At 55.5% G+C, this 24,438-nt stretch overlaps 1 protein-coding gene across 1 annotated transcript; it reads right to left on the bottom strand.

Moving 5' to 3' along the window:
* Nucleotides 1–597: 597 nt before the first annotated feature.
* UVSSA (UV stimulated scaffold protein A) lies at nt 598–20,610 on the bottom strand. The gene is made up of 13 exons (XM_055137499.1): nt 20,466–20,610; nt 18,937–19,267; nt 18,349–18,469; nt 17,956–18,234; nt 17,487–17,599; nt 17,286–17,414; nt 11,924–12,035; nt 7,826–7,961; nt 7,500–7,640; nt 6,979–7,162; nt 6,659–6,770; nt 4,512–4,689; nt 598–3,889 (listed from the first exon to the last, which is right to left on the bottom strand). Exons 1-13 carry the CDS (start codon nt 20,561–20,563, stop codon nt 3,796–3,798), a joined length of 2,028 nt encoding a protein of 675 aa, XP_054993474.1. The 5' UTR covers nt 20,564–20,610; the 3' UTR covers nt 598–3,795.
* Between the last annotated feature and the right edge of the window lie 3,828 nt (nt 20,611–24,438).

Genomic DNA, 24,438 nt, shown 5'->3' with positions numbered 1-24,438 from the left:
AATAATCTGATAGGAAAGTCAAAGTTATCATAAGAAAAAACTGAATACCAGTATTTCTTTTAGATAACTGTAAAAATCCTTCAGAGATGCTACAAACCAGATCAACAGAGTAGCATAACACTAGCAAACCCAGTCCAGAATATAAGGAGCAGGCCAGCAGCATGACTGAAGTGGGACCCAGCCTACAAGAGCAACAATGGTTCTACACAGGAACAACAGCTCTTGGCATGCACCTTCCCACTGCAAGGGAGAAATAACAATCACTTTACTAGAGAAAAGTCATCCCTCTGTGATAAACACTCAATAAACGCAGAGTACAAAGGAGCTTCTCTAACCGGATTAAAGGCGCCTACAAAATCCCACAGTTCAGCTCCTACTCAGTAGAACACAGGCTCTCAGGGTCAGAAACAAGGCAAGGACACCAACCTGAGTCACTTTCCTTGGACAGTGTCCCCGAGGGCCAAGTCAGGGCAATGGGGCAAGAGAAAGAAGCAAAAGGTCAAACTGTCACTGTAAAAATAGCACTACCTGCATGTTATCACCACGTAGATGACATAACTGCGTACAGAAAAATGAAGGAACACACACACATAAAAATAGTCATACAAGACCAACATAATGAAGTCAGTTTATTTCTATACATTTGTGATCAACAAGTTAGGAAAGTTCAGAGAAAAATATATAACAGCATGAAGAATAACATATTTAGGAATAAAAATATTCTGGTTGTTTGGGAGCCACGCTGGGCGGTGCTCAGGACAGACTCTTGGCTTGGCACTCAGGGGTCACTCCTGGTGAGTGCAGGGGGACTCTGTGAGGAGTTGGGGACTGACCCCAGGTCATCCACATGCAAGGCCAGTGCCTTACTTGCTGTACTATCTCTCTGGCCCCAGAAATAAAATTATTTTAAGTGGAAGATTTGAGGGAATCTGAGTAAGGAGACCCCAATACTATAAAGCTCTCCTGTCCCCCTCTCAAAATTACCTTCTAAATTCGGGGGGGGAAAGTATAAGACTTGTACATGAGAATAACAAATTACTATTGAAATCGATAGAAGAAAACCCGAACAAATAGAAAGCATTCAAGCCAGAAAAAATTAAAGGATGGCTATAATTTAAAAAGCTTTTTTGACCACACCTGCTGGTGCTCAGGAATTACTCCTAATTCTGAAGTCAGGAATCACTCTTGGTGGGACTCGAGGATCTCTAAGTGATGCTAGGGATCGAACCAATGTCAGCTGTGTGCAAAGCAAACACTCTACATACTGTACTATTATTCCAGATGTCCCTCCCCCTTTTTTTAGGTTCCTAGAATCAGACCCATGGCCTCATACATGCAATGCAAAAAGTTCTACCTGTTAAGCTATATCCCCAGCCACATAGCAACACTTTGTTTGGATTTTTCTAGCAATAACTAGATCAGTGTAATCCTTCCTAAAATCTCTGCTGCAATATTTAAAAAAAATGAAATTGACAGGACCAGAGGAATAACAGTACAGCAGATAGGGCCTTTGCATATGGCCAACCCAGGTTTGATCCCTAGCATCCCATATGGTCCCCCGAGCACCATCAAGAATTATCCCTGAGCAGAGAGCCAAGAGTAAGCCTGAGCACTGACATCTGTGGCACAAAAATAAACAAACAAAACTGACAAAAAAAGGATACTAAAATTCATGTGAAAATGGAAAGAACTGGAAATAGTCAAAAGCAATCTTGAAAAAAAACCAAGTTGGAAGGCTCATACTCTTCCGTTTCATAACTTACCACAAAGAAACATCCAAAACACTGTGTCACTGGCATAAAGTTAGACAAGCCAGTGGGACAGGTAAGAGCCAGGAAACATGTTCAGATCCATGGCCAACTGAGGGTCGGTAAAGGTGCCAAACTAGTGCAACAGGGAAAAAGTCGTCCTTCTGACAGGCGGTGCCGAGACGGCTGGAGAAGGACTCAAGAAAGGGTGGTGAGTCTCACACCACACACAAAGAATGAACTGAAGAGGATCAGAGACCAAGATTTAGGGCAGAGAATCTCAAGTCTAAAGAAACATAAGTGCATGCCTTCATAACCTTGCCTGGGGCAATGGCTACCTGGATATGAAACCGGACACAATGAGGAAAAACAAAAACAGGCTTCATCAGAATTAATGCTTCTGTGCTTTAAAGGACAGCATCGGGGCTGGAGCGATAGCATAACGGGTAGGGCGTTTGCCTTGCACTCAGCCAACCCAGGTTCGATTCCCAGCATCCTATATGGTCCTTGAGCACTGCCAGGGGTAATTCCTGAGTGCAGAGCCAGGAGTAACCCCTGAGCATCGCTGCATGTGACCCAAAAAGCAAACAAACAAAAAGGACAGCATCAAGAAAATGAAAAAGCAGTACAGCAGGGAGAGCATTTGCCTTGCATGCAGCCAACCTGGGTTCAATCTGGGCATCCCATATGGTCCCCCCGCAATGCCAGGAGTAATTCCTGAGTGCAGAGCCAGGAGTAGCCCCTGAGCATTGGTGGGTGTGACCCAAAAATAGCTCCCTCTCTAAAAAAGAAAAGAAAAAAAGAAAGAAAGAAAGAAAAGAAAAAGGCAGAATGCAAAAAATACCAGTCACATGAGGGTCTAGAGTTCAGAATAGGTGAAGGACATGTACAACAGAAAATGAGTGAACCAATTACAAATAAATAAAGCATCTGAGCAGGTTTGTCTCAAAAAAGACATACAAATGACCAACAAATACGTGAGAAGACATAAATGTGCATCAAGAAAATGAGAATCAAACAAGGAACAGCAAAGCATCCCCACAGGATGTCCAAACCAGACAGCCTAAGGTCAGCAAGAATGGGAAAAACCGGAACCACCGTACCCTCAGACCCTCTTGTGGCAGGGCCAAGAAGTGCAGCTTCAGGCAGAGACTAGTACAAGTACCGTGCTTGCCTTGCACACAGCCAACCTGGGTTCAATTCCCAAAATCCCATAAGGTCTCTGAGCAGCACCAGGAGTGATTCTTGAGTGCAGAGCCAGGAGAAACTCCTGAGCACTGCTGGGTGTGGCCCCCCCCCAAAACAAAAGAAATGTGGCTCTCTGGCAATTTATCAAGGAGTAAGGATAGCACCACCAGAGCAATTCCACATGTAGGAACAGACTGAAAACTAAAACATGATCATATAGAAACGAAGAACAATCAACTTGGAGTGTACAAAGAAACGCTTGTGTGAGGTGCCAGTACCACTCAGTGGAGAAACGTGGTGTGTGGTGTCCACCGCAGAAACACCACTGGGCAGTGACACGAGAAGGCCTGGACCTCCCCACCCCACACCGCACACAGAACCTTGTACATACTGTACAGGGCACACATGCCAAATGCCTTCCTGGGCCCATACTGGGGGCCAGGGAAAGGGCCAGCTGAAGGAAAGTGCTAGGAATCGAGTTCATGCGAAACAGAGCGCACATGAGGCTGCTGAGCAGACTCTAAGAACAAGTGCGCACACTCAGGTGTGCAGGCGCTCAGAGGCAGTGGTCTGGTCTGTGCTCAGATGTGGAGTCCCCCAACACACACACACACGTGCACACAGACACACACACACATACACACTTCATGCACGCTAAAAACAGGCGTAGAGGCGGGTTGGCCACCCCCTTTGTGTCTGTTCAAGCAGGTTTGCCAATTCTTGTGGGGAACTGGGTACTGGGCGAGGGGCCGAGTGCTCCTGGGCCCACACTGTGTAGGTCCCCTCAGCACACAGCTGTGCAGGGTGGGGTCTGCGGGCCCCTCCAAGAGCCGAGGCTGCGTGAGCGGGCACCTGCCCTCTACTTCAGCGCGTAGTTAAACTGGTTGGCAAACTTCTCGTGCTTCTTCTGGTCCATCTGGTTCATGGCCGCCACCACCCTCTGCATGGCTGCCCTGGAGGGAGAATTGCAGTTCAGCCCAGGGCCCACTGGGCCGCATCAGACTGCATCAGATCCCTAGGATGTGAGGAGCCACGGGCGGGGGCCACCCACCCCGTGCCCCAAACCCAACAGGCAGCCCCTAGACTTTGCCCATGTGAGCATGTGTAAGCAGCACTGCCCAGCACTGGGACAGTGTTGATGGAAGTGTCCAGGCTGGAGGGGATGACCGTGAGCCTGGCCACGGGACATCACCACCCTGCACGGCTTCCAGAAGTGTCTTAGGAAGCCACAGTGACGATACAGCTGCTTCTCTCAGGTGGGTCCTACAGCACTGGCTCCACTCTGGACTCCAGGCGACACATCAGATCAGCAGTGGGGAGCTGCCCACTGCCCACTTCCAGAGAACAAGGAAACCCACCCACCAACCCCAGGAAGACAGGGTGGGCCCCTGGGTGAGCCAGTCTGCACTGTGCTATGGGTGCTGGTTGCCACACTCCCCCTGGCCACCCACTTTAGTCACCCTGTGGCTAGTGACTGCTGGCTCCTGACTCCCACCAGCTGCAACCCCCACCTACTGTGGCCCGGCCCCAGAATTCGTGTGGGGCTCCCTCAGCATCCCCAACTGTGGCTCTTACTTGGCAAACACCTTCTTGGCAATGCGAGCACGGGGGGTGTTGGTCTGCTGCCTGAGGTCTGTCAGGCCGGGGTGCTTCCTCTTCCTGCTCTTGCCCTTGCCTTTGCCACACCGCGATGAGCCCAGGTCCACTCCTATTGCTGCCTCCACATCTCGCAAGAACGCAGGGTCCTTCCAGTCTGCAGACAGACCCGAGCTCAGCTCTGAGCCTGACCCAATCAGCCCCCAGCCAAGAGGGACACCCAGGGCCACTCAGCAGGCAGCACAGCACTCTCAGCCTCTCAGTGGGAAGACGGCCAGGATGCCACGTGCAGGAACACGTCCCCTGAGTATCCTCAGGGCTGGGGTGCGGCTGGGCTGAGGGAGAGGACACGCTGAGGGCCCCAGCTGCAGGTCAGCTGCAGAACGGGCTCCCAGCCTGGGGCATAAATAGTGGGATAGAAGCCGGGAACAACTCCAGCCCCTGACTGCCTCTACTCCTGAGCCATGGCGGCCAGCAGTCAGCCTCTGAAAGGCCCTGTCCGGGGTCAGCACGCCGCTGGGGAAGGGCTCAGGGCCCAATGTATCCAGGCCCATGGACAGGTCCCCAAGTGGATTTTCTAGAGTGAAGGGCGACAGGACTGCACAGTTCAGATACAGGACGATTAATCCAAGATTAAGGAAAACTGTCTAAACAGTTTATCTCCCAGTAATAAGAAGGCGTCACAGTTTAGGAACTCAGTGAATGGAGCGATTGTTTAAACACAACGGAAAAATGCGGCGCCCAGGAGAGATGGACCGAGCATCTCAGGAAAATGAAGGAGCAATTTAAAAGCTCTGAAGAAAATCAATAGCTGCCGGGCGGGCGGCCTTCCTGCGCTGACGGGGCTGGAGCGCCAGCATTGTCCCCGAGGTGAGTGGCGGCGAAAAGAAAATTGCCCGCAAGCGGAGGCGGGATCAATACGTCGTTAGTAAGGCCGCGATTTCACATCTGACTGGCCAGCCGGCCGCGCCGGCTACCTGTGTGTTAACAAATCACCGAGGCCACCACCAGACTCCGGGGCACGCAGAGGGGCCCTGAATGTGCTCCTGCAGGCGCCTCCAGAAAAGGGCTCAGCCCTGAGCATTAGCGGCTCAAACCGCGCCCACCACCCCCCCACCCCCCCGCTGTGGCCAGGCCATGTGTGTCAGATGAACTCCAGACTTGGTTCTGTGACAAACAGAAGCCCTTACTTGGGGCTCCAGGGCCAGGCTGCCCACAGGCACAGCTGCCACCTTGTTGGACTTCTGGGCCCTCCCTATTTCCAGTCCAGGCAACACACACAGAGGGCCAAGGTCACTGGCCTGTGGGGCCAGGCACAGGTGTCCTCATAGCATGGACCCCCGCCACAGGACAGGCGACACCAAAGGAGTCAGAGCCTGAGGCCAGGGAATCATGCCATGGACCCCAAAAGAGCTCTATGCAGACACTGCACTAACTCCCCCAACCCACAACTCAGCCAGACCACAGGCGGGTCCTGACCTTCCTATAGTGACTTCCCAGCATGCACACAGGTACACACACTAAACACCATGGGCACATACCTCCACGAACATGTACACACCCCTACATGCACGTGCATACATCTCTAAACCATGTGGACAGATCTCCGCACAGATGTGCGCTCAACACACCACGTGCATGAACAATATAACAAGTGCACATGTATGTGCACACACATGCATATCCTCCATGCAGATGTATGCATAACCCACCATATGAACGTGTATGTGTAAACACATATGTGCACACAACCCACAGATATGCATGGGCAACATATCATATGCATATTTCCACACGTGTCTATACCTCCACATGTTTACACACATGCATATGTCACATACCATGTGCACATGCAACACACATGCAAGTGTATACACACACCATGTGCTCATATGTATGCATGCACATCCATACATCTGCATACAAGTTTGTACACATGACACCATATATACATGCATCATGCAAACGGTGTGTGCTGACACATGTACCAGAGCATCTGTGCACAGGCATGTGTATTCAGTGCACACACACAACATACATTGCTCACTTACGTGTGTGCAAGCAGAGCACATCATACCATGTGTCTGCATACATGCAGACCTGCACATGACCCCAGCTGTGCGTACCTGGTCGCTCTGCCTGTCTCTGCAGCTGCTGCTGCTGCTCCCGCACTCGGTCCTCCTCACAGAGGGGCTGGCCAGTGTCGTCTCTTGGGATGATCTTCCCATGAAAAGGGCACTGCAAAAAGGGTCACCTCAGGTCACTACCCCCAAAGGAGCTGGCCGCACCTTCCTCCTGACACCAAGTGGCCAGCAGAGTCAGTTCGGCTCATCCTCCCAAGTGCTGTGGCTCTGGAGGAAGGCCCTGCCCATCCTGTGGCCAGGGGCTCCTCTCAGCTGCAGACAAGTCGCCAGGGAGCTGGAGAGGTTCAGCCCAACGTCCCTACCTTCAGCCGGTCCTGGCGTTCACACAGCCTGCCGTCAGGCCGTGGGGCACGGCACCGGTGCTGTACCGGCTCGAACGTTCCTGCAAACGTGATGCGCCGTGTACGCAGTGTCTCGGCCACAGTGGCACTGTCCACCTCCGGCTCCACCTCGCTGGGCTTCCAGAAACGGTGCTCCGAGTCGGCTCTGTGGCAGCGATTAGGGTCTCAGCACTGCGCACAGGATGCCCTGCCAGGTGGCTGCACACTTAGGCTGGGCCTCGAGGAACCTGTGTCAGCAGTGACCAGCCAACAGCCATGCAGGACACGGGGCAGAGCCAGACCTGGGCCTCTCAAGGCAGGTATGGGGCGCAGGAGCCACAGCAGGGCCCGACTCCCTGATACCACCTGCCAGGTACACGGGCTTGGCAGTCCCAGGACAACAGAGAGCCCTGCTTGGCACCCCCATCTGGCTGCACAGCAGCATCCAGAACAGGTGGGCAGAGCTGGAGCGCCCCCTCTGGCACACAGGCACACTGCCTTACCTGAGAATCTTGCCCACTGATGGCTGCTCCTGTCCCCAGTAGCACAGGTCCACGCCGAAGGGCACCACAGGCGCCCGAGCCCACTCTGCCTGCTTCCCAGCCTCCTCTGGCTGTGGTGATGCTGGTGGTAAGCCGAGTGCCCTGTAGTGTGGGGTGCCCTGAGCACTCGGTCCTGGCCACATGAGGCCAACCCAGCAGTCTTGGAAGCCCCTCCAAGGACCCTGGTGCCCCACAGCCTAGCCCCAGGCCTTGGAAAGTAGCCACAGTGGTCACTGTGGCAGCAGATAAGGAAAGCCAGGCAGCGGCAGGGGCAGGGTGAGAGTCACCTGGGGGTTGAAGGCTGGTGGCGGGGGCGGTGATGCAGCTGGGCAGCAGCTGTGGTGGGGTCACACGCTTCCTCCTCCTCCCTGCTTGTCCTCGTTCTTGCTGCTGAGCCCTGCGCCCCTGACTTCTCCTCCAGCCCTGGAACAGAGGTGTGGCTGTTCTGGCTGTCCTGGGGGCAATGCGCTCCTACATGCCACAGGACAGCAGTGGAAAGGCAGCCACAGAACAGAGCTTACAGGGCCCAATGGTTGCCACACTATGGCCCTGTTTGCTCACTGCCCAGGACAGGGCAAGGGAGGCACTCAGACATTTTCATGAATCCCAACTGCTGTCCCAGGAAGGGGAGGGGACACAAGGCCACCCCAGCTTCCACAGAGTGGAATCAACTGTAAGGAGGCACAGGGGCAGGGAGGTGGCTGATGGACCCCCAACAGGAGCTAAGATGGCCTGAAAACAAGCCAGGTTGCAGAAGCAGAGAAGTGTGGGGGTCAGGGAGGGACAACATGGGGCAGGGGGGAGGTACAGGAAGACAGCATGGAGTGAGGGGGGGCAAAGGAAGGACAATGTGGGGCCAGGGAGAGCGACAACATAGGGCTGGAAAGAGGGACAGCCTGCCATCAGTGTGGGACCAGGGAGAGGGACAGGAGAGGTGCAGCCGTGGACAGGCCTAGGCTGGGAGTGGGGTTCAGGAGCAGGAACGTCCCTTAGGAGGCAGCACTGGCCAGCAAAGGAAACAGGAGGGAGTCAGGGCCGTGACACTATGAGAAAGTACAAGATGGCAAGACGGACAGAAAGTGAGGCCAAGGCTGAACGAGCAACCAGCTCACACCAGCACTGGGGACAGGTCACCAGTCCAGTAAGGTCCAGTGGGGATGCCCAGATGGTCTGTGTGAGTCCCCTTGCTGGCCACAGAGACCCTTGGATCCTGCTCACTCCACGGCAAGAAAGAGAACTTGCAGAAGGTAGGGAGTAAGAGACAGCGAAATGAGCTGTCTGAATGACTGAATGACTAAATTGAATGAATGAATGAATGAATGACTAAATGATTGAACCTGGGAGTCCGTCCCCATGGGAAGAAATTGTGCAGAGGGGAGAGTGGGTGGCACAGATGGGCAAAGGCCAAAGCAGGGTCAAAGTGCTTCTGTGAGTGTGAGAGGGCCTTGAGAGAGTGGGGAGATCCCCTGAGAATGAAACCTGACATTCTCAGAGTGGGAGGCTTGTGAAGTAGCAAGAAATCGCCCGTGGAGCCAATGAAAGGCAGACAAGGGAAAGTGCCAGGAAGAGCAAAAGCATGAAGTGAGCGTGAGGGCATGACCCAATGACAGAGCAGCACAGGGGTTACAAGGTTAAAGAGAAGGAACGGAAGATGATATACCACTAACGGGGTGCCAAGCTGAAGCGGGGGTGCCAGTGAATAGGAGGAAAACGGGATTTTCACTGAAGGGACAAAGGTGCGTGAGGCCGTGTCAGAGCAGGAGGGTCAGCCGGTGTACAGCTGGGGGTAGTGGATGCTTTCCAGACGAGGTGGAGAGGAGGCACAGCGGGGATGCCTGTGACTGCGAAGAGTGCAGGAGACTCAGCCCTGCTGCTCTGGCTGTCCCATAGGCCACGGACCCATGGCACATGCAGACCCAGAGGCGGTAACTGATAAAGTACATGCATACATGGGGCATCACACTCAGCATGTGTGGTTAGTGCTGTACATGCACACAAGCAGCGCAACATCTACGGTGCTGCATATGCAGCATGTAGTGTCACTTGCATACACGCAGTATTGTGTATATGGACATGGGTAGTGTTGTGTAGATGTGTTGCACTGTACGTGTGCAGTTATACACACAGATACCTTTATACGCTCACTGAACATTGCCCAGTACGTGCCCAGCTGACACCCCTGTCCAGCCCTCAGCAGACTCAAGAGGAACACAGACTGGAAAAGGGAATGAGGTCCGCAGACCTGAAAGCTGGTCCCGGGGAACTCACTCTCAGGGGGTCAGGACCTGGGTAAGACTGAACACAGGAGCGCCTCTCAGGCCTCTGGGGCAGTGCCCACCCCCGCAGTGCTGCCACCCGAGGACCCTGCTCACTGACAGCTGTGCCACACCTGGCTCTGCACATACCCACACTGTGGGGTCAACCAGGGCCATCTCCACACCAAGAGGATGCACACGCACACCATGAGCAGATGACCCCATACACATACACATGCAGTATGCAGCTGACCCCATACATATACGGTCAGACCTGTGCACACATGCTGTGTAGACGACCCAAGCACACATACACTTACACAGGTATGGCCAGACCAACAAGCATGTACTATGTGCAGAAAACCCTACATGCACTCACATACACAGTGTGCAGCTGATCCCACACATACACACAGACATGTGTGGTCAGATCTGCACGCACGCACATCTGTGGTCAATCCCACAGGCAGCATCAGCTCCACAGGTGTGGAGCAATGCTGAGAAGTGGGCATGGTGGGATCCCGGCTGACAGATCAATCGGGGAATTCCTAAGAGTTACAGAAATGAAAAATACTTCTCATCGATCTGTTGTTTCAAGCCATTTAAGAGACGTGTGTCATGTGTGTCAAGGCAGGTAACACCTGGGGCGCTGGATACAACAGCATCTTCACATGACTGTAGAAAATCAATCCTGCTGATGTTCTTTAGAAGTAAAAACCCAAAAAGCAGGTCTCGCTCAGCTGGGAAGCAGGTGTCTTCAGTAAGAATGAGGCTACTGGAGAAGCCAGGGCTCAGAGCTGGGCACCTGCCTGGCACCAGCCCCGACTCCAGCACAGACTGCCTGCAGCGTGCTCAGAAAGATGGGCAGACTCGCTCCCCTTTCTATGGAGGGAGCCCCAGTGCACTGTGCTCAGCCAGGCTGAGATCAATGGCAGGAAGCGCAGGCAGCAAGTTAGGCTGCCAGGCTGACACTATTGATTTTCCCTAGTTCAGCTGGCTTTGTAATTAAAATGTAAATTTGAGAAAGAGATTATGTCCTGACAGAAGTGGTAGGATTAAGGGGAAGATAAAAGCCCCTCTGAAAATTCAGAGAAACGGAAAGGAAGAGCCATTTCCTGGCGGGTCCCCCACAGGCACGGAGAAAGGCGCTGGGGGACAGAGGTGACTGCACCCAACACTCTCCAGCACCCCCCATGAAGGTGCCCTGTGTTCCGTGTGGGTGTGGCTGGGGCCAGTAAGAGGAATGGTCTGCTCCCAGAACACAGCCCCCAGGGCTACCTGCACGGTGCACAAGGCTGGAGGCCCCACAGAGCTGTGTAGACACTTCCAGAAGATGCTGAGGTGCCCTGTCTGCCCACTCTAGGCAGGCCTGCAGACCCTCAGCCTCAGACAGGCCAGCCTGTGAGGGACAGGAGCAGGGTGCCGCCACCAGCCCTGAAAATCACTCTCCAGCATCCGGGGACCAGGTCAGGACACTCGGTCTCCTGGGGAGCCAATGTCCAGCCAGCAATAGTCAGCTGGGCACCGTGGAGAGGGAAAGGGCCATCCCTCCCCTCCAGCCACCACTGCCTTGTCCCTCTGGGTCCTATGTGGCCTCCTGAGGCTTCACCCTCGCGGGCAGGCAAGACAGAGGGCACAACGGGCCCCACGGAGTGAGAAGCACGTGCCGGCAGAGTGGGGCATGGCCGGGAGGGTGCAGTGGCCAGGGGGAGGCCCAGTCCCACTGTCCCTGCCTGACAGTGGCCCCAGGGGCGAGACACAGGCAGTCTCCCTATTCCCCTCACACGCCACACTGCTGCAGGACTGGAACCTTCCCCTGGTCCACAAATTCTCTCACCCTCAACCCAAACCTCTCTGCATGCTGGCATGGAAAGGCGCTGCTCTCTCTCCCTCACGGCCCGCGCTTCCCTGCAGACATGCCTGTCTTCGCCCACAAGGAGCGAGAGCCACACAGGGCTCTGCGGGGGGCACGGGGGGGGGGGCTCCCTTGTTCGAGGGGGCGGAGTGCTAGGAAGGAGCCCTGGCAGCCCTGCAGCCCTGCAGTGTGAGGGGGTGGCCAGGGCCCCCAGAGCCTTCCCCTCTCACTCCTTCCACGTGGTCACCTCCCCCAGGGTCGTCCCTGCCACTCACCATATTCTGCCCACAGGTGGTCAGGGATGTGAGCCTCGTACCCCTCCTTCTCCAGGACCTCTACAAAGTCTTCGTCATCATCATCCTCATCCGTGTCCCCCGTGGCGGCTGTCTGTGGAAACACCCCACGTTCCAAGTTATGCAGACCCGGGAGGGCAGCCCCTGCCTCCTGTCCTCACGTACCATACAGCTCTGCCCGGGCCACAAGAATGACAAAGGGGCCTCTGGGGCTCCCAGCAACACACCATGTCCCGGTTTCACACACGTGGGGTGGACTTAACTACCAGAACCCTCTGACCAGCTGACCATCCCATCACCCTGGACGGCAGCACGAAGGCCCCCGAGCCCACCCTCCATGGTGGAGGCTGCCCCTCCGTGCCCACCGCAGCAGCATGGACTCCGGCAGGCAGAGCTGGGGGCCTGGAAGGTGGCCCAGGCAGCTGGCCCGCGGTCAGAGCCCACGTCCCCTGACCGGTGCACAGGAACCACGCAGCAGAGCTCTCCTGCCACACCCTGGCCTACCTGAGCCCAGCACCCACACTCCCTCTCCCAGGGCCCCATGGTGGCATAATCAAATGCAAATACACTTTGTTTGGGCCCTGGCTCACGGTGCCTCTGGGAAGCAGGGGGCATTAATCATGGGAAACGGTAATTTTTGTTATCAGTGCTAACACTGATCAAAAGGGAAGTCTGCCTCCACCGCTGACCTGTGAAACGTCCCAATTATGCTCTTCGGAAATGACAGGGGCACTTAACTCCCGAGCTGCGCAAATGACGACCATCAATCACGTTTGAATAACAATGAGCCACGGACCTGAAAATTATTTTTGTGTAGAATCTCCCCAGGAATTTATGAAAGGTGGAAAGCACCCAAGGTTTCGGGCAGAGAGGGCCTTGCTGGCGCCGTGCGTATCCAACACTAAAGAGAATTTATGTGTTTTAATTTCCTGAAAGGTGGAAGGGGATTGGGTGCTACAATGCAGAACACACAGTGCCAGCTTTAAATATGGGGTCATTTCCACAAAATACTGCACTTCCTGTGCACCCCAACTTCACACGAGACTGTGCAGAAACCATCATCGGCCACAGAGCACCAGGCCACTTGGGCCCCTGGAAGACTCACTCCCATGGCTGCCCAGTCCCCGCCCAGCCTGGCGCTTCCGTTGCTGCCTCAGGGTAGAGGTCATGCAGTGGCAACCTCTGAGGACACACCCAAAAGTCCTGCACACATTTTCTCTGAGAGTGCCTACAGTGGCCCTACCAAAATGTGCTCAGGAGTAACCCCCAGGCCTGTCCTCAGCAAAAGCCCCCCTTGAGCTCGCACAGAGGCAGCCACCTCCCCTGAGGCCAAACATCATGGGTAGCACAACCACAGTGCAAGCAGGGTTAGGTGAAGGGGGGGGGGCTCTTCAGGTCCTGCGAGGCTCTGCAGGTGGGATCAAGAGCAGAATCCCCGCTGGCAACACCAGACAGCTCGACAGACATCCAGTCTCAAGGGCAGGTCCTGCCCATCTCCAGGGAGGCAGGGTAGGCAGTGGCCAGAGTCCTGGGCCAATCGGATACCTCCTCCAAATAGAAGCTTCCAGAGGCCAGCCTCAGAGAAGCACAGGCCTCGGGAGGAGGACAGGGAGACTTGGGCCTTCCGCTGGTTTCCTACAAATCGATTCTCACCCAGTTAAAAGGACTTAGAAAAATGAGCCTCGGCCATCATAATTAAACAAGCAATAAAACAGCTAAAATATACATCCCCATCGTTTACAGAAGTCGGGAGCGAGTTACTAATTATTTGAGGATGAGAGAGCGACCTCGCTTAGAGCGCGGGCCGAAGGCACCACCGAGATACAGCTGGAACTGTTAAATAAATTTTGTACCATCTAATTAACTTGGTGCACAATCTCAATTACTTTTCACCCAAGAAATCACTTTTGTTCAGTTTTATGTGTCTGTTTCCCTTTTTTGAAAAAAAAAAAAAAATGATGTAAGGCCTCGTCAGACAAGTGAGCCGCGAGCTGCATTTGTCTCCCAGCGGCTTGATGGCTATGCATTTAAAACCCCATTCTCTCTTATAAACTAAAAATTAAACGTGCTCAGCTGTGAGGCCCTCATTGCGCCTGCTATTTATATGCTAATGTCCTCCCTAGAAGGCCGTGCAAATTGCCCCCCAGGCCAATATCTCACGAGCATCTTGGGCTGCCAGGGGCAGCCCTGCAGAGGGCAGAGGCCCTGGGACTTGGGCACATGGACGGAGGCGAAGAGCCCACCCAGCACCCAGAAGAACCAAGTTCCTGTCTTGTCCAGCGTTCAGGGCACGGGGAAGCAGGAGCCCCTTCCAGGGGCAGCCAAGCCCAGTTCTCTAGTGCATTAGGTCTGGTGCACTGTGGACAACTGATACGTGTGAGGTGACAAACAACCTGCCCAGTGCTCTGCCAGGCTTGCACACACGCACACACATGCACTCACACTCACGCACACGTAGTGCCCTTCACATTCAGCCCCTCAGGCTTGCTGGGAGGAGCCGCTCAGCTCTTGCTCCTGGCCTCAGCCCGGGCTTCCAAGCGGGGAGTGGCCAGGCCCTCTCACCAGGCTGTCAGGGAGCCCTTGGCGGTATCAAGGCTCAGCCTCTAATCTGTCAGAGTCTGGTGTGACCCTCAAGAGTAGGACATTGGAAACCACTGCTCTAACCTTCGCACAGAGTGTGGGACTGCAGGTACGGAGGCTGGGGAGAGGGCAGGAGGGCCCAAGGACACGGAGCTGCAGCCAGCAGGAGCGTGAGCGCCACTATCTCGGAGCACAAGCAGCCCCTCCTTCAGCACAGAGAGCCAAGCTGGCCTTCAGCGTGATGGAGGGTTGTTTACTGGCCCCGAGTACAAGGTCCCTCTGCAGCTGATTTAGTTTCCTGGCCTCCTTCGGGCACTTGACGGCCAACATTTCATCCAGGGGACCTGCTTCTGTCCTCTGCAGTGGGCTAAGCTCAGAGCCAGGCTGGCCTGTGGTGGCAGGAGAGGATCAGCTGTCACAGAAAGCCAACCCTGATGTGCCCCAAGGGACAGAGAACATTCACGGGGCCTTGTGGCCATTTAAACATCTGAGCCAATCATCGTCAAAGCCATCGGAGCTCTGAGAGCTTAAACAGACTGATGCTGAAGATGATTCTCTGACTTACTGGCTGGTAGAAATTAATATTTTCTTAATTACACAATACCAGGTAATTGGTGATCTTCACTACGTAATTAAATGGAAAGCAATTTAAAAGTTTTCAAAGGATTTTGATCCGTTTAAAGAATGTAGCAGCCACGGGTTATTACACCTCTCCTGTAACAGCTCGGCTGAAAACTAAATCTACCAAATGATGCTCCGTATCGATCGAGTGAAGATTTATCCCTGCCTGCTCCCACACGGAACCGAGACAGAGACACTCTATAAAACAAACAGTTAAACATATTCAAACTGGCTGGAATACTTTTTAAAGACAGAATATCTAGGACTCAAGGAAAGCAGTACATGAAGCTGGAGCGACACACCAGAGGAGCAAGTCTCAGAGGCACGAGCAGGGTGGCAGTGCCCAGAGGGTCCAGGCCGGCTCCCGCCTGCTCCCAATGCCAGCCCCCCTCACTGTCTGTTCTGCCCCCAAGGGTGAGAAGCTCCAGCAGTGCTGAGCAAGCACCAAGGCCACTAAGAACGAGACGGAAACCAGGGAAGTGCGGCCTTCCAATGAAGAGGCCTGATGACCTGGCCCCACCCCAGCCTCCATCTATTCCGGGAAGCAGCACTAACCCGAGCTGGAGCCCCAATCACTCCATCTCAGCACAACTGAGCGAGAGAGGGAGTGAGCGAGCGAGTGAGCGAGCAGGGCACTAGGGAAGCCGTCTCCAAGGATTGCTGCGGCTTCACAGGCTCTGTGGAGTCGGTGCGGAAAAGCACTGACAGGAGAGCCGCCCACCCAGTCGCCCTCCCTCCCAAGCCCCAGTTCAGCCCTGCTCCTGTGCCCCCAAGGCTATGTCTGCCTCGCCCGGCCTCAGCATCCCCACTCTCCCCGTCACCCCGCCAAGCCCGTCCGGTACTGACCGCCGGACACAGTACTGTGTGGGGTGACAGCCTCAGTCCAGGCCAGTCCCCACCATGCCTCCACCCCGACGTCAGCGGCTCAGCCCCACAGCATGTCTGCACCCAGACCTTGGTGCATGTCTCATTCCCAGAGGCAACGCAGAGCAAGCAGGTGGAGATGTACTCAGACGGCGGCTCTGGAGGAAGCTGGGCGACGGGACGAGGGGTCAAAAAGGACACCTTGAGGATTCTGTGCTAGCTCTGGACTAGAGCCCTGCGGGGTCACAGAACTGCCGATCCAGAGGGCCGTCCAGGCACCCCAGCCTACCAGGCTCAGGCCACACTGCCTCAGCTCCAGCCCTCCCTAGCCCAGCTCCCGACACAGCTCTGAAGAGGTTCCCGAGGTGATTCACAAGCCCCTCCCCCCCCCCCCCCCCCGTCACACTCCCCTTGGAGGCACCGGACAGGTCTCTGCAAGCACAAGCTGGGTGGGCTGCAGGGCAGCAGGGGGCCTTCTGCATGGAAAAAGTGGACCGCGCACCCGTGCATACCCAGAGGCAGCACAGAAGCACAGCTCAGAGCCCCTCCTTAGGGCTGTCCCCACTCGCTCAAAGTCGGCTCACTAGGGCTCACGCGAGAAGGGCTAGGCTGCCCTCTGCTGGTTCTGTGGGGCCACACTGCCACAGTGTGGTTTAGTGGGGCAGGGACAAAGCTCCTTCCCCTGAGGCCTCTGCGGAAACCTCTCAGCACAGGCAGCAGCTGCCCTGCCTCCGCCCAGAACAGACACTCCGCAATGAAATCAACCAAGAGAACCACAGCCCCTGTCGGGCTCTTGGCTGCAGGTACAGAAAAGGGACAGTCAGACAACAGCCAGAGAGAGCAGCCTCTGCACCTCTACAGGTGGGCCGCGGTCCCACATTCAGGCCATTTGGGCCCTGCTCAGGTCAGGACAGTGTCTGCAACTTCTTGGGGTGGACTCTTATGTCCACAGCCTCCACACGGGAAGTATGCACCCCGCAATCTAAAACATCGCTATTGAGCTATCCCGGAGCCCGCATGAACTAGGTCCTGCTCTTCTCCACAGGGGCACCTGGGCCCACTGCTGCCTCCAGACCCTGGTTTCCTCCCAACTAGAAGCTGTCCCCTAACCCTTCTCACTGACCGTCCCCTTTCCCCCCGGGACCACAGTTCATCTCACTTGCCAAGTCCACAGCTCTGGACCTCTGTCTGGGAAGCCCTTGGACAAGGAGAAAGGAAGCAGAACATTCTGAGCCCCTGGACTCCTTCCTGCTTTCAGGACAGCCCCAGCGGCACTTACCTGGTGCTGGCGCGGCCCCAGGGGCTCAATGGCCAATTCCCTGCCCCTCCGCAGGGCCTTCTCCAACTCCACCTTCAGGCTGATGGCCTTCTGCAGAGGTCCTCCCTGGACTCCTGCCCGGGTGAAGACCTGCAACAAATGTGCATGCTGGGACAGGCCTTTTCACCCTGTTGGGGACACCCTCTGCGCACGCTGCCCCACCTGGACCCAGGAGCACACGGCCGGCAGGAACTTGTTCTGGATGAGCTTTAGCGCATCCCGTGCCGAGTGGATGATGGCGACGTTGTCCTCGTCCTCCTGCACCCTCAGACCATCTAGAAATAGTGCAGGTCACTGGAGGGGTAGCAGCCATGGGCATCCCGTGACATGATGGACCAAGTAACCCACATGTGCCCTTCCTGTCCAGACAAGCATCACTGTGAGTCTGGAGCCGATCCTGAGGCCCCGTGCCCAGCTGGCATCTGGTACTCAGGGCCCCAAATCCCTATGAGGTCAGTGTTGACCGAGGCCCCAGAGCTCATGTTCCATGGGTCCCTTGCATACAGTCACCTGCAGCATTCTTTCCTTCCAGGACCAGGGGGTGTTCAGATTCCCAGGGACCTCAGACCTGGAGATTCCCGCCAGCCCCCAGTCACTGAGAGCCAGTGGAGGTAGGATGCAACAGCCTCACCTGAGGATAGGTCCACCTGCAGCGTGTACTTGTGGGAGCCCAGTCCATGGCACCGCACAAACTCATTCTGGTCACTGTCCTCATCCTCGGAGGAGGCTCCAGGGCCAGGTGGAGGGTGCTCTGCTTCTGACAGGCTCCTGCTGCAACACGGCTGCTCCTCCTCCTGCGGCTCTAACTTGTTCTCTGCCATGTGGGAGGCCTCAGTGAGGTCAAAGGGCAGCAGAAGCTCAAAGCAGCTGTCCAGCTCTGTGAGGCAGCACTGGATCTCCGTGGACATTTCTGTTGAGAGCAATGCCATGCCTGTGAAGCCCTGAGCCAGTGCAGAGGGCCCGGGGTTCGCCCTCCATGCAGCCTCCAGCCTGCTGGGCACGTGGTGGTGGTCCCGGGGCTCACCCTCCATGCGGCCTGCAGCCTGCTGGGCACGGTCCTGGTGGATCAGGTCCAAGCGCCTCTGCCTCGCCTCGTCCCGCCGCCGTTCTGCTGGAGTCCGTGCATCCATATCCTGAAAGTCCACCTGAGGAACCGAGTATGGACTGGCTGCTACAGCCCAGCACAGGAAACACATCCTGTGGCCCCAGAGAGGCCCTGAGCCAGCCAAGCCAGGCACCCAGTATCAGCAAAAGGCCAGAAGGCCATGCTCCTCCCCCACAGCAGCACTGCCAAACAGAGGGACACCTAGCCCCATGGGCCATGGTGGGCTCACCATGATTCTCAGAGAAAGGAGGCTGCAGTCCCCCACGGGTCCACCATGCCGAGAGTGGACCTGAGGTGACAGTGCAGAAAGGGGGTGTCCACAGCCCACCTCCCACTATCTGACGGCAGGTGCCAGGTGGGCAAGTGTAAAGGGTGCTACTTCACACCCATGAAAGGCAGTTCGAGGGCTCAGCGCCTGCCACACACAGAAGGCCAGGCTCCTCGGTCCCACCTGCTCCATCCTCCCAGCTGCCCGTGCCTCTGCCCCTGTACTGTCAGGCAGCCCACCTGCTTGCTGTGCCTCAGGAAGTGGTAACCCAAGTCCAGCTTCTTGTAGGCTGCACCATACTGGGCTGTCCAGTCCTTGACAGCCTGCAGAGCTGCCTGCCGCAGCCGCTGGGCCACCTCCCGGGGAGGCGGCAGAGGCTGTGAGTGGTCAGTGCCCAGAGTGAGCTCCAGGAACTCCTGGAAGTCAGACACCAGCAGTGTCCTGAAGTGATGCGACCTGGTGAAGAGCTGCTCCATGACCTGGAAAGTGGAGAGGCGGACCTGGGCGTGCTCCTGGCTCAGCTGGGCCTTCAGCAAGTGGTAGGTGTGGCCCAGCTGCTCCACCGAGGACCTGCGACAAGGATGAGCCCGCTGAATGCTGGGCCAGGAAGACGGCAACAGTGGCAATCACAGTCCTCCCCTGCTCCCTCCCAAGCAGGTCAATGAAAGAGCTCCCTCCACAGCCAGTGAGCCCAGCCTGCCCACAGGCCAAAACCCAGGAACAACTTCTACAATTCTATTCTATTTTCCCATTTTATTTAAACACTGTGGTTTACAAAGCTGTTCATGATGCATTTATTACATTCCAACCCCAACCCCACCACTACTGTGACCTTCCCTCCATCATTGTCCCCATTTTCCCGACAACGCCTCACGCCTGCCCCAGGTAGCAGGCCAAAAGCAACTTATTTTATGTTGCTTATTTTCACTAAATGCCAAGTGGGATTATAAAAAGATATTTCAATAAAAGAAAATTTGTAAAAATTGTGTTTTCCAGACAGCCTCCCCCGGGAGGGAAACCATGCCTCCAAAACTCCCGTGGACTATTGCCAAACTACGGGAAGGGGTAGCTCAGGGAGCTTCTGGAAATTACTTCCACACTTGACCTCCCTGCCATCTCTCCCCAGCAGACCAATCCCTTAAACCACCAGAGTTTCAGAGGTTTCGGGAATGTGCAGCAAAACCTGACTGGAGCCAAATGCTTTATCAAAATATCAACGCCCCGATACCCGCCACGCGCAGTCGCTGACTCTCCTGACTTCACGCACAGGTCAGAGTCCAGCAAGCCTGGTTTGTTGGTGCAGAACCTGCAGCCATTCCAGAAGGGAGACACTCTTGTAACCAGCATGCGTCCACACCTCTGGGTCTAGTCACACATATGCCCACTCACATACGCTGCCAGAACAGATTCATGACATATACAGGTGTACTCTTGCTTTGAACTGACATCTTCCACGTACTCACATGCATGTGCCCCACCTGTATTCTCACACACGTGTGCTCACACAGGCACGCACACACATATAAAGATCCATCTGAAAGATACACATGAACACATGTGGGCACCTGCTTCACACAAGTGCACACATGATCACACATGCGCACCGTCCCTCACAGGCACACTCATGACTACACGTGGGCATAGGCACAGATGCACGAGTACACACGGCACCTCCAGAAGCACACACCTATGCACACCCACGGGCACAGGCACACGGGATGAGCACACGCGGGCACGCGGGCTGCCCGCAGAGAGGGCGCGGACTTACTTGCAGAGTTTCTTCAGCTCCTGCATTTTGCCCGCGTTCAGCTGGGGCTCTCCCGACGTCGTGAGCTCCTCCACCAGCTCGGGCAGTCTCTGAGCCATGGCCGGGAGCGCCCGGCAGCCGGCGGGGGCCTGCGGGGCGCCGCGGGGGAGGGAGAGCCGGCCCGCGGGCGGGGCGGGGCGGGCGGGGCGCGGGGCGGGGCGGGCGGGGCGGGGCGGGGCGGGCCGTCTCTCAGGGACGCCCCTTGGCCCGCCGGGCGCAGCGTAGACCCCCGAGCCGGGAAGCCCCACCACCGCCTCAAGCGCGGAAGCACCCAACGCGCTCCGGCGACTCAGCGCTTCCGGAGGAGGCCCCGCCCCGTCACGTGCCGGGCCGTGGCTCCCCGTTGGCTGGCCCGGGGGCGGCGCCGTCGCCGCTACGCCCGCCCTTCCGGCGGAGGCGGGGCGCGGGGGCCGGGCTGTGCCGCCGCGCGGAAGAGGAGGCGGGAGGGCGCGGCCGCGGGAGTCGCTCGCGGACGGCGGGGCGGCTGTGGGACCTTCGAGCAAGACTGAGCCACCGGGGACTCTTGGAGCCGGGGGGCCGCTCCCTGGGGGCAGTGCGCGCCCCCGACCTGCCGCCGCGTGTGCCCGGCCTCACGCCGCTCTCGGGCTCGCCCCTCCTTGGCGTTCAGGGCCCTCCGCGCGCCGGCACGGCCCGTGGAACCCGCGCCTGCCGCACCAGGCCTCGGGCCCTCCTCGGGCGCCGTGTTTGTCCCGAAGTGTGGTGAGAACGAGCGATTTGGCTTCACTCTTCCGGGGGGGAGGGGCTGTTCCAGGCGGGGCTCGGGCCGTCGACCCGGTCAGCGGGACGCCAGGCGCTTCAACCCGTTCTGGCTCGCAGGGCCCGGGACGGCCTTAGAAAACTCCCCAGATAGTAAGCCAATAGACTTCTAATCTTGGTCAAAAGGAAATGACAAAGGAAATTATATTTGGAACTCCATAAAATGAAACAAAACTTGCAGAGGCTGTTTATAGTAGAAAGGCCTCAAATCAGCAAATAATCTAGAAGCTAGAATGACACTAATAAGGTTAAAAGAACAAAACCCAAAATAAGGGCTGGAGCAGTAGCACAGCGGGTAGGGCGTTTGCCTTGCACGCGGGCGACCCGGGTTCGATCCCCAGCATCCCATATGGTCCCCTGAGCATGGTCAGGAGTAATTCTTGAGTGCAGAGCCAGAAGTAAACCCTGAGCATCACCGGGTGTGACCCAAAAAGAAAAATAAATAGGTAAGCAGAAGAGGGGCCAAAAACCTGGATCATACAGAAAACAGCACTCAAAGGTGTTTCTTGATAGAAAACTGATCAAGAAACAATATCTGCAGGGCTGGAGCAATAGCACAGCGGGTAGGGCATTTGCCTTGCACATGGCCGACCAGGGTTCGATTCCCAGCATCCCATATGGTCTCCCGAGCACCGCCAGTAGTAGTTCCTGGGTACATGAGTCAGGAGTGACCCCTGTGCATTGCTGGGTGTGACCCAAAAAGAAAAAAAAAACCATATCTGAACTGAGAGAGACTATCACTACAACCCTACAGACATCACAGAACAATTTCTTTATGGACAACTTGTTTAGCACACCACGACCAAGGAATTGATCTCCGGAATGTAAAGGTTAATTCAAAATCAATCAGTATAATTCTGCACATCGACAGCCAAAGGAGAAACATCACAGGGTAATTCCATTAAATGAAGAAAAGAATTTGGACCAAGTCCAGAATCTCTACTCAAGATCCCCAGGAGCGTCCCTGTTAGCCTGCAGAACAGCCCCTGCTCCTAGGACTGCAGGGACAAGATCAAGACATCTCTCCTCTATGGCTGGTACAAAAGGGTGGAAAAAGACACAGAGCCTGGAATAAGTCCTGAGCACTGCTGGGTGTGACCCCCAAAACAAGTGAAAAAATAGAGCCATATCCAGTGATGCTCAGAGGGAACAATGGTGCCACCCATCAACCATAGGGGTCAACATATGACAAGCATGTGCTTCAAGCCTTTAAGCCACATCCCAGCCCCATCTTCTGGAATTGAAATTGACTTTGCCCTGAATCCTCAGAATTTATTCTGGCTTTGTGCTCAGGGATCAAACCTGGTTGGCCTCATGCAAGTAAGTGCCTTACATGCCATACTATTGCTCAGGCCCCCCAGCCATATTTTTTAAGTCTCAGGGATGCAGAGGCCAAAGGGCTGAGAAATACTTTAAATCCAGGGTGTCTGGGTTTGGTTCCTGTCACCAGTTTCCCAAGCACTGCTGGGCATAGTCCACAAATAAATTTCCCAGCTTTTCTGGTATCTTTACAAGCTCATTTTAAAATGGATGTAGACATGCATGAGAACTAAACCAGTCAAGAACAATCCTGAAAGTGGGGGATCAAGAGGGGTTTATACTCCCTGGTTTTAGGAGCAGTGACAGTTAACATCAATCACACAGGAGTGTCCTAGTAGACCTAAGGTCAGTCACAAGGAGTGTTCCGACAGACCATCAAACCTAAGGTCAGTCACACACAACAGTGTTAGGGGGACAGAGGGCCAGCAGCACACCATGAGAATAGGCTTCTGAACAAGTGATGTTGGGGTTAAGGGTGTGGCTCAGTGGTAGAGAGCCTGACATATGTGTGAGGCCGCAGCCCAACCACAAACCACCAAAGGAAAAAGAAAAATAAGTGATGTCAAATAGCAGTGGGCTCCTCTGCCCTAAAGGTTTCAGACCAACACTTGCTGAGCCCTAGAGATGGTGCTTCTAGAACTCAGCACCGTGAGCCCAGGGCAGAACAGAGGAGGCGCCAGTCACAGGATGACGACTCCCTGACACGAAGTGCCTGCTGGTATGTGACATGATTAGTGGCACAGTCCTCAGGAGTATCCCGACATCACTGGATGTGACACTCCAGCAGTCAGAAGACCAGGCACCGGTGGGCAGAAGACCAGGTGGGCAGGGAGCATGGTGGGGCCATCAGCATCTGCAGAGCCCACCTCACCCCCATCCCCAACCAACTTAAGGACCCGAGGGAAGCCACAGAGGGTACTCCACACGGTTCCCCACGAAATAGTACTGAATGGAATAGTACTGAGATAGTACTGACTGGAGCCCCCAGAGCCTAGCAGTGGGACATGTTACTCTGCAATCCATGTCCAGGCATTTCCTCAGAAAACTGAAGACAACCTGAGTCACTGCACCAATGCTCATAGTAGCTTTCTCAGAGATGCAAAACCACTCTTCGAACAGAGAAGCCCAGCCACACGCTTATGGTTCACGTGGAGTGGTGTGTGTGGAGACAAGGACTAAGGATGTTATGTCAGGCAGCTCACAGGCATTTGTCAAAAGAGGCAGACAGCAAAGATGCAAGTAATCTGATCCAATAGCAAAACAGGCCTTAGAAGAGGGCCACGGCAGCTGTAGATGGCGGAAGTGGCTAGTGCCCCTTGGGTTGAGAACATACTGCCCCCTGCTGGGTACACAGGGCACCACATCATCACTGAAACCAGTGCTACAGGAAGCCTGGCTTTTCCTACCACCACCAGGGAGTCAGTTCAGCCCATGCATGTCTAAGCTGTGCATATCACCACAGAAGCACAGATCTGTTGTGCGACAGGTCCCTTCCACTCTGAGCTACCCAGTAACACGAGGCTGTAAGAAGCAAACAGCCCCACGAAGGAGCCACAGTGGGTAATTCCTGTCCTGAACACCACCCATTAGGGCTGAAGCTCCCAGAGCTTGAAGGGCCTGCTCTGTGCCTACTCCGGTTGCTGGATGTAGAATAAAAAGGGGGGATGCCAGGCCCCTCACTACCACCTTCCCATCACACTGACCCAGTCAGCTCAGCCAGGGTCCAGGTGCAGCCGCACCCACAGCCTCTATCCTGTGCTGCAGGGTGGAGCACCGGACAGCTGCAGATGTCCACAGCCATGAGGCTGTAGTAGTTGACTGACAGCCAACAAAATGA

This window comes from Sorex araneus, chromosome 5, assembly GCF_027595985.1.
Source record: "Sorex araneus isolate mSorAra2 chromosome 5, mSorAra2.pri, whole genome shotgun sequence".
In the NCBI taxonomy this organism is placed as follows: Eukaryota; Metazoa; Chordata; class Mammalia; order Eulipotyphla; family Soricidae; genus Sorex; species Sorex araneus.
This window is presented reverse-complemented; position numbering and strand designations above follow the sequence as displayed.

Excerpts from the sequence above, each read along its gene's own strand:
- UVSSA (XM_055137499.1), bottom strand. The coding sequence starts at position 20,563 with ATGGCTCAGAGACTGCCCGAGCTGGTGGAGGAGCTCACGACGTCGGGA. Across the intron at positions 17,415-17,486 it reads CCGTGTGCTCCTGGGTCCAG|GTCTTCACCCGGGCAGGAGT; the intron begins GTGGGGCAGCGT and ends CATTTGTTGCAG. Across the intron at positions 3,890-4,511 it reads GCCAAGAAGGTGTTTGCCAA|GGCAGCCATGCAGAGGGTGG; the intron begins GTAAGAGCCACA and ends TTCTCCCTCCAG.